The 10,206-nt window shown below is 43.7% G+C and overlaps 1 protein-coding gene across 1 annotated transcript in view; it reads right to left on the minus strand.

The window, feature by feature from the left end:
* calm2b (calmodulin 2b, (phosphorylase kinase, delta)) overlaps positions 1–9,041 on the minus strand; it is a 376,281-nt gene extending 367,240 nt beyond the window's left edge. The window contains exon 1 of the mRNA XM_077200893.1: positions 9,032–9,041. Within this exon, the coding sequence (XP_077057008.1) occupies positions 9,032–9,033 (2 nt within the window). The 5' untranslated portion in view covers positions 9,034–9,041. The remainder of the gene's footprint in view (positions 1–9,031) is intronic.
* Between the last annotated feature and the right edge of the window lie 1,165 nt (positions 9,042–10,206).

Genomic DNA, 10,206 nt, shown 5'->3' on the forward strand with positions numbered 1-10,206 from the left:
TGGGAAAGGCATTTATAACATCGACCTTGTTTGATGTGATCTTGTGGAGCTTTATGTTGTAGCCTGCCAACAGATTTTGGGCTCTCTTTAGAACATCAACCGCTTCAACCTCAGTTGGAAAGGACCGCAAGGCGTCATCCACATAGAAGTCTTTCTTAATGAATTCACAGACATCCCTGCCGAAATCATTCTCTCCCTCCTGTGCTGCTCTCCTCAACCCATAGGTTGCCACAGCAGGTGATGGGGAGTTTCCAAACACGTGGACCCTCATCCGGTAATCCACCACTTCACCTTCAGGGTTGTTATCCTTGAACCACAAAAAGCGCAAAACATCTCGATGCTCTTCCAGGACCAGAAAGCAATAAAACATTTGCCTAACGTCCGCAGTTACGGCAACCAGTTCCTTCCTGAACCTAAGAAGAACTCCCAGAAGACCGTTGTTGAGATTGGGCCCCTGAAGCAAAACCTCATTCAGTGAGACACCCTCGAAGCGAGCACTTGAATCGAAAACAACCCTGATTTTACCGGGCTTGTGTGGGTGGTAGACTCCAAAAATGGGAAGGTACCACACCTCCCTTTCCTTTGATGGTGGTGCCAACTCTGCATGATTGTTATTCAAAATCCCTTGCATGAACTCCAGGAAGTCTTCCTTCATGCTGGGTCTCTTCTGGAAAGCTCGCTGCAATGACATAAACCGTTGATGTGCCTGCTGCCTGTTGTTAGGGAGCGGCTTCCTTGGGTTTCGAAAGGGCAAGGGTGCCACCCAGCTGCCACTTTCATCCTTAACAAACCCCTTGTCCATTAACTGTAGGAAGGTCAAATCGTCAATTGAGGGTGCTAACTGATTGTCTTTTTCAGTCCTTTGGAAGACTGTTGCACCAAGGAGGTCCTCTTGCTGCTCCAGAGAACGAGGCCAAGGTAGAGAGCTGTTCGGCTGATAGGTCTGACTGAAATCCTCCTTAATTTTGACAAGGTTCTCACAAGGACGCATATAACTGGGACGGCCATTGTCCATAATACATGTTTCAAATGCGTTTACTTCTGTAGGGGTGTGGGCTCCACCCAGGCAGACGTCACCGACAATGACCCACCCAAGATCGTGCTTCTGGGCAAATGGAGCGTTGACAGGGCCATTATACTGCCGACGCACCTTGTGGACCTGGAGAATGTCCCTCCCAAGCAGGAGCAATATGTCAGCAGCATCATCGAGAGCAGGTATTTGGTCAGCCATAGCTCGCATGTGGCTGTGATGGTACGCTGCTTCTGGTGTTGGGATTTCTGCTCGGCTGTTTGGCACATCATTACACTTTATTAGAGTTGGAAGGGTGATACTTAGCTCTCCTGTGAGTGGCTCAACTATGTAGCCATGAGCTCTTCTACCGGTCACCTTGACAACTCCAGCACATGTAGTCAGGATGTATGGTATTCGCGGTCCTTGTATTTGAAAGGCGTCAAAGAATTCTGTCTTGGCCAATGAGACGTTACTCTGATCATCTAAGATCACGTACATCCTTTTACCCTCCTCTGGATGACCGTCAGGATAAACATTAACCAGACATATTTTTGAGCATGACTTCCCTCTGAAGCCCTTACCACAAACTTGTGTACACAGGGTTTTAGCCGCTAGGATTTGACCATCATTGGGTGTGGTAACTGGCTCCCCGCCATGAATCTCGGAAGGGGACTGCTCTTTGGAGCCCTTTTGATCCTTGTAAGAGAACAGCTCATTTGACTCTCTTGGAGCAGGACCAAAGTGCAGTGCGGCCACATGACGTTCACTTCCGCACTCTGCACATTTGATAGAAGCGCCACCATCCTTGGCCTGATGGGAGACTGATGCACAGCAGCGAAAACACACTCCTTTATCCCTGAGAAATTTATTCCTGTCATCCAAGAGCATAGCTCGAAAGCTCTTGCACTTCTTAAGTGTGTGTGGTTTTTTATGTATGGGACATAGAGTGTTCACGTCTTCTGATTGGTTCCCCTCTCTATCTGTTGTCATTTCCTTGTTGCTCACACTTGTCTTGTGCACAGACACAGGATTCCTGTAATTAAGATTTCCCATTCTCTCCTTTTTCAGAGCGGGTGCAATTGTGTTGGCCACATAAAAACTTGGATCGTTTCTTGCCCTGGCTTGTCTTACAAATTCAGAAAAGACTGAAAAGGGTGGGATATGCACCCTGTGATCTTCCTTATATTTTGATCCAAATGTCATCCATTTGTCCTGTAAGTGGAAGGGCAATTTTTCTACAATAGGACTTACTCCCCTTGCCGTGTCCAGATAGGCTAATCCTTGGAGATAACCATCTTCCTTAGCAGCTTCAAGTAAACACAGTAAATCCCCAAGTTCTCGAAGTCTGTGGTTATCGCGGTTGCCTATTCTTGGGAAGTTGTCCAGTTTTGCAAACAAAGCCTTCTCTATGGCTTCTGGAGCACCATAAAGTTCATCCAGTCTTTCCCAAATGAGGTTGAGACCCACCAATGGTTGAAGGATGTTGGCAGCTTTCATCCTGCGAGCTTGATGACTCGATTCTGGACCTAGCCATTTTATGAGCAGGTCAATGTGTTCGTGGGCAGAGAGATCCAGTCCCTTCACGACGCTTGTAAATGTTGATTTCCAGCCGAGGAAGTTTTCTGGCTGATCATCAAATTTGGTCAAACCACCTGAAACCAGCTGACTTCTTATTAAGAACTTAGCTAAGTCTGATGTATTGCTATTTAAATCATGACCTGGAGAGGGATTAGGAGCATAGTAGCTGAACACTTGCGGCTTTTTATGATCTGAAGTATCAACTTGTTGCCTTTCTTCAACCTTTATTTTTTGATGTAGGGTTTGAAATCGCTGACTGGAAAGCTGCTGGCTATCTAGTTTAGGGGTGTGTTGGTAGCTGTCTGGCTGATATAACTCAGAGTGATGGAGATGTGCCTGACGTGGGCTTGAGTGTTTTGGCATCTCACAATCTCCATAAGAGTGCTGTGGTTTCGGACTGAGAGACTCAAATTGGTGACAAATGGAGCCGTGCTCTTCATCTACTGTTAACAGGGCAGATGGCCTTGGTTGCCTTGTTTCAAGCTGCTCATCTGGGTGAGAATCTTCCCTTTGTGAGTGCCTTTCCACATATTCACTCACTTTGTCTTGTGGGCTTTGTGTTGGTAAAGACTCAAAGTCCCGTTGGCTCCGTCGGAGCTTAATTCGATAACAGCATTTTCCATGGCAATGGCCTTTGCAATAGCTGCCTCAGCTTCTGCTTCTTGCTTGAGCGCATCTAATTCTGCTTCTAGACGAGCTCTTTCGATTTTAATATTCATTTCCTTTCTGATGAAGGAGGCTCTGGCTTTCGCAGCTTCCGCCTCTGCCCGTGCCGTAGCAGCTACCATGTTGACCATGGATCGTTGAGAGCGTGTAGATCGACGTGCACTAGATGACGTGTGTGATTTTGCATCAGCGGTCTTCATCTTGTCTTGTATTTTTGGGGTCTCATTCATTGCAACTTGAGACTGAGGTTCTTTTTCCGAAACCATCTTCTTCTCAGAGGACGTCATTTTACTATACTGTTCTCATCTGACATGAAACAGCAAGCTAAACTCGTTTCTTCAAAAGGTTTTCCTCCAATGAACAGGCAATGTGTTGTACTTGGCAGGTAATTTTAATGAAGAAAAGGTAAAACTGAAATAACAAACACATAACCAAATGCAGGTAAGTAAACAAAATAAATACAGCACGAACAGATAATATATTATTCCTAAATTGGGTCTTAAGTTGTTAAATTAAATATACTCACTGATGATGCCCCATGACCGAACAAAGATGGATGGATAGATATCGTTTTACTACAACATGTGCCTCTTCAACATGACTGCAACTGCAGCACCACAGGAAAATGATCCCACCCACAAGGAGTCTAAATTACAAAATAAAACACACACCTTCAAAATAAAGGCATTCTACATTAAACAGTCTCTTGTAACTTCTTTAATTACATCACAAAGTGCAAATAAAAGTTTATTAACAAAAATAAATCCAGCTAGAAACAGAGTAAATACAGACAGGGTGCAAGGCAGGTAAAACTAGAGATGGGCATTTCGAAAACCTTTGTCAATCTTATTTTCAAACCATTCATTCGGAGATTCTATCAAACTTCCAAAATTACGTGATTTCAGTAAACGAGGCTCCGTGACATCGTAACAGTTTCAAAATGTTTCAAAATTTCAATAGTTCACCGCTAGGGGCGATCTCTGTAAACCCATTAACCAGTGTGTATTTTTTTTTTTTTTACCTGATCTCGGATCGATTTTATACATTTGCAAACATTTTTGTAGACATTTGCATAATAAAAAGGAAGAATTGTGGTTAATAGTCGCCTATTGGCCTGACTAACCAAGCTCTCCATAAAACAAACAAAACAAGAACAATTTAATCAAATAACTTCTTATGTATGGTAACCCCCGTTCCTTGAAGGAGGAAACGGATACGTACGTCATAACCGACGAATAGGAATCTGGCTAGTGAGACCAATCTACTTCGAGTGAAACTAAACAAGCCAATGCAAATTGGCATGCAATCATTTGCATCAGCTGTTAAGCCACGCGGCGTGGGTATATAATGAGCAGAAGGTGCGATTGCACTTCAGTTTTTTGCTGAGGAGCCGAGCCGATGAGCTGGTTAATCAGTCGGTCACTCTCTGCTTTTGTCGTGACCGACAAATAGGAATCCCTACCAAAGCGCCACAGCTGCTGACACCATCCAGCGTCCTGTGCTGGAAAGACGATAGGAGAGGCCTTCACAGAGTGTATCTGTCACTGTTTTTCCGTGATAACCCATACAGTGAGATTATTAAATAACACTGGGAATGCGTGCCCTTTCTGTTAGGAGGGAGAACGCTGCAGAACCCACATTCTTGCCGGAAGGAGTTATGTGGAGATATAAATATGGACTAACCCGAAGGTTGTACTGCATATGAAATACTGGGTGATAAAGGCCTGGCACCGGACACTCCACCATGTCCGGGCCAAGGGTGTTGGAGGACTCAACAGGTTTTTCACTCTGGAGCAATAAGGGTGCAAAGTAGGGTGCAGCAAGCCAACAGAGCCAGGCCTCTCAGTGCTTCTATCCATTTAGCGTGAGAACACAGGAGGAGACCGGCTCTACACGTAGGTTATAATATCTAGTAAACGTGTAAGGTGTCGCCCAGCCCGCAGCTCTACAGATATCTGTTAGCGAGGCACCACATGCCAGCGCCCAGGAGGATACAACGCCTCTCGTGGAGTGAGAATGCAAGCTGAATGGGGCAGGGCACGGCTTGTGCTTGGTAAGCCATGGTGATGGCATCCACTATCCAGTGGGCCATCCTCTGCTTGGAGACAGCCCTTCCCTTATGCTGACCTCCGTAACAGACAAAGAGCTGGTCTGAGGTCCTGAGACTTTGAGTTCTGTCCATGTACAGACGCAGAGTGCAGACAGGACAGAGCAAAGCCAGGGCTGGGTGTGCCTCCACCAGGGGCAGTGCTTGCAGGTTCACCACCTGGTCCCTGAAGGGAGTGGTAGGAACCTTGGGTACATAGCCAGGCCGGGGTCTCAGTACAACATGGTTGTCACCCAGCCCGAACGATAGAGCGCTCTTGGTCATCCCGTGATCCCAGGTAACGTCCGCATCCAGAAACTCACAGGTAGAGTGACATCTTTAAAAAGACACGCTCTACCCGTGTAAGCTCTTTTAGGGACTGCTGAAGCATGCAGGGGATCAGTCGCAGCGAACACGAACAGGAATGTGTGTTGCTGGCGATCTCTCGCTGGCGATCTTACCAGCTGTGAAAACAGCCTTTCACCGCTGTCACGGCGCACCTTACCAGCTGTAAAAAAAGATAGAGAAAGAGAGAGAGAAGAATTCAACCATGCTGCCACGCCATATCGCCCGCCCCAGACTGGAGAGGTCCCGTTGAGAGCTCACTTGTCGTAACACTCTTGTTGTAGAGAACACAGCATCGAAGTGCTCGGCTCCGAAGCAAAAAGGTGAAGTGCAATCGTACCTGCTGCTCATTATATACCCGCGCCACGTTGCTGAACAGCTGATGCAAATGATTGGCTCGTTTAGTTTCACTCGAAGTAGATTGGCCTTTCTAGCGAGATTCCTATTCATCGGTCACAACGTACGTAGAGAGTGACCAACTGATAGGGAACAAATATTATACCTATGTTTCATATTTAATGGTATTAGAATATTTGTCAATTGCATGAAATAGATTAAACTTTTCAATACACTTTTCAATGTTTTTCATGGATGTTTGTGCTGAGTTTTCGTTTTGAGTGCTTCAAAACAGTGAATCATTTTGTGAAGCAATTGGTTCAACTGATTCAAAGTTTCGAAAAGCTTTGATTCTCCCATCACTAGGTAAAACAGAACTGAAATAACGCATGCAATACATCCATAACGGACAACACCAGACACAGAACACGGGAAACATTGAGGTACAAATAAACAGTGTAACAAGGGCCTGACAAGGAACAGGTGTGGGTTATGAATCACTATGGCAACAAACAAGGGTAACTATAGAAACAAAGCAAAACAGGAACTAAACACAGGATGTGGACACATTCATTTTTAATATTGTGGCGAACAGGACTAGGTCGAGGGATTTGAGAGAACTGTGTGAGGCTGGTGGCGTGATTAATGATGAATTGTTCCTCTCTCGATCTTCACAGTCTTCGCTCCTCCTTTACACTTCCGCTTCTCCATGAGAGATACGAGACGGGTGCGTCTCACAGACGTCGTTCATCATTAATCATGCCACCAGCCTCGCGCCGTTCTCTCTCGTCCCTCAAACATTAGCGCATGATGCTAGCAAAGCCAAGGTCATGGGTTCGATTCCCAGGGAATGCAAACTGATGAAATGATTAATTTAAATGCAATGTAAGTGGCTTTGGAATAAAAGGATCTGCCAAATGCATATGCAATGTAAATGAAAAATTATATTTTTTAGAAAAAAAAGTAAATAATTAGAACTCTATATAAACTCTAATTTAATCTCTCAGAGTTATGAGCTAGATTTTGGACAAATGACATCTCACAGTGGGCGGGGCTACCCAGCACAACACCACAGATACAAGGTGATAAGAAAATGTTTACATAAAGAGCTTTCGTTTATCGCTTTAAAGGCCGGTTAGGTTCGGACTTTCGGACTTGTGTGAGGGTTCTAAACTACTGTCAGCCACAAGTGGCATTCAAGAGCAGCCTGCTGGATCAGCTGTGTTCATATAGAGCCTTGAGACTCATGCTAAGGGACAGTTGAGCGAATTGATTTAACTCTCTGAGTCAGTCGCATTCACTGTTTAAGGCTGGATCAGTGCTCGAACGTCCCCTCAAGGCTGTGTATGTGCATGTGATGGGTTGGTTTAAGGATGCGCACTGGACGGGTCGGTTGCGCTGACTGGTTGTGGGGTGTTTAACAGGCCAAGTGTGTCTAGTCTGCTATGTGTTGCATGCAGGACTGGCGCACATTCCCAGGGAGGATAAAAAAGGGAGGGTTTTGTCAGCAGTGAAGGCCATGGAGGAGCGCTGCTGTCAGTGATTAATGGCTGGCAGGGTTTACTGTTCTCTGGGTTATGGATTTCCTGTCTCTCTCTCTCTGTGGTGGCTGCCTCTCATTAAACACCGCAATCAAAGAGGCCCCGGCCAGACCCACAGCTCAAGGAGGAGAAGAGAGTTCACAAACAGACCGAGTGTAGGTGCTGGACAGATGAGGCGAGCGTAATGACCAGAGGACAGGAGAGGAATGGGTTAATAAGAGTTACAAATCAAAAAGCCCACCAAACCCAGATGATCCATGTCCTGAGAGAAGCCGGAGATTATGTCAGAAGATGGATATATTTTAGCAGAACAAAACAGGGAAGGAATGGCTCTGCACTCTGTCTTGACATGTCCGTGTGGTGTTTTGATTGAGAGACCATGCCCAAATCTAATGAAGTCATCAGAGACGGAGAGGAAAAACCAGCTATGGAAAGAGGAAATGAGTCAAAGCACATTTGAGTGACAGATAGTGTCTCATGACAGCCAAAGGCCCACACCTCATAGTCTTGTCAACATTAGACAGCAAATGAAGGATGCTCACACTGTACGCATGCAGGTCTAAAGTGATGGAAACAAGATCCATTTCCAAACTACTGAAATTCCAAGGTCAGAGATGGTGGATGCTGGTTGCTGATGTCAGACACTAAAGTAATAACTTACATACTTCAGTACTGGACACTGCAATATCAAATCCATCTGGCAAACCCCCCCCCCCCCCCCCCCCCCCCCCCCATCATCGGCTGATACTAAATAATCAATTGTGCATGATTTGAGCATGACTTGCAATATAAGACAGGAGCGACAACGTATTTGACATTTTCAGAAATATCAAATCCATCTGGCAAATTCTGGGCTTCCTCCACACCCCTTTTGTCTTATGCAAGCCCTTTCTACAAACCTCTGTTAAACCGTCTCTTTGTAATACTGTAGCCAACGCTTAGTGTGCATAATGTTTATCATCATGTTTATCATCATCAGCCGATACTGAATAATCAATTGTGCATGACTTGCAATATAAGACATGAGCGACAACATATTTGACATTTTCAGATTGACAGGGCAACTACAGTGGGAGTAGAGTTCACTATACTCAAGTGGCCTCCACAGTCACCAGATCTCAATCCAACAGAGCACCTTTGGGATGTGGTGTATTTACTATATTATTTATGTCATGTCAATGTTTGTTGTTTGCTAGTAATTTATTTTCCAGCTAGGTATAAATTGAATTGTGAATCTCTGATTTTCACTGTATTGTACCCTCAGTTTCCTGTTCTTAGCTGACAGGAGTGGCACCCGTTGTGTGTTCTGCTGCTGCAGCCCTTCTGCTTCAAGGTTCAGATGTTCTTCTGAAGACCTCGGTTGTAACGAGTGGTTATTTGAATAACTGTTCCCTTTCTATCGGCTCGAACCATCTAGTCATTCTCCTTTGACATCTGGCATCAATGAGGTATTTTTGCTCACTGGATATTTTCTCTTTTTCAGACCATTTTCTGTAAACCTTAGAGATGGTTGTTCATGAAAATCCCAATAGATCAGCAGTTTCTGAAATACTCAGACCAGCCTATCTGGCACCAATAACAATGACAAGTTCAAAGTCACTTAAATTAACTTTCTTCCTTATACTGATGCTCGGTTCATTTTGACCATAGCTGCATCTGAAATCTTATTCTGTAAAGTATGATATATATTGAAATATATTGTGTATGTTTAATATTTTTATTTGGCAACAATACATACACCATATTTAGTTGCCTTATGAGCTGCATGTTTGATATTACGTTTTGTCAGGTTTGTCAGGTTAGCAATCCTTTTTAAAAATGACAATATATATATATTGTCATTTTTTAAAAAGGATTGCTAACCTGACAAACCTGACAAAACGTAATATCAAACATGCAGCTCATAAGGCAACTAAATATGGTGTATGTATTGTTGCCAAATAAAAATATTATATATATATATATATATATATATATATATATATTATGTATTAATTAATATTCAAAAATGTATATTATTTTTCATACTGAACATTTAGGCAAAATAGTATTGAATTTCCAGCTATTACATCAGTGCATCCCAAGACAATCTGAACTATTTAGAATTGTTTATAAGCAAATTTGATTATCTTTTGTGATGTTCATTAGTTTGCAATACAGCATTTGGTTAAAACATGCAAACACCTATAAATAAATATTGTAAATGAGCAAATTGGCAGCAAAGCCTGTGGATTGCACTTTGAAGTCAGACAAAATAGCATCCCTGACATTTTAACAAAGCTATTCAGATTACAGAGAATTTACACATCAGTAAACATGAATTAGAGACATTGCTGTATTGCTGTGCTCCCTGGCAGTAATAATTACAAATAGAAATGTGAGCTGCAAATAGAATCTCATGGTTAAACATCCAGGCTGCTTGTCTATTATTCAATTAGCCGTCAATCATTCCTCCCCATCTAGCAGCATGACGCAAGCATCTGAGCAGGTAGTATGTCCGGACAATGACCTGAGAAGCGAATCACACTGGTGTTGTACTAGTAATTTTTAGGGCCAGAGGATAAACTGAAACACAAAAGATCTCAATAATGTTCTCTCCCTGACTACTATCAATCTCTCTCACTCCAAAACAAGTGTTTTTT

This window comes from Siphateles boraxobius, unplaced genomic scaffold, assembly GCF_051911475.1.
Source record: "Siphateles boraxobius isolate OS27281-9 unplaced genomic scaffold, OSU_SipBor_1 46, whole genome shotgun sequence".
Taxonomy (NCBI): Eukaryota; Metazoa; Chordata; class Actinopteri; order Cypriniformes; family Leuciscidae; genus Siphateles; species Siphateles boraxobius.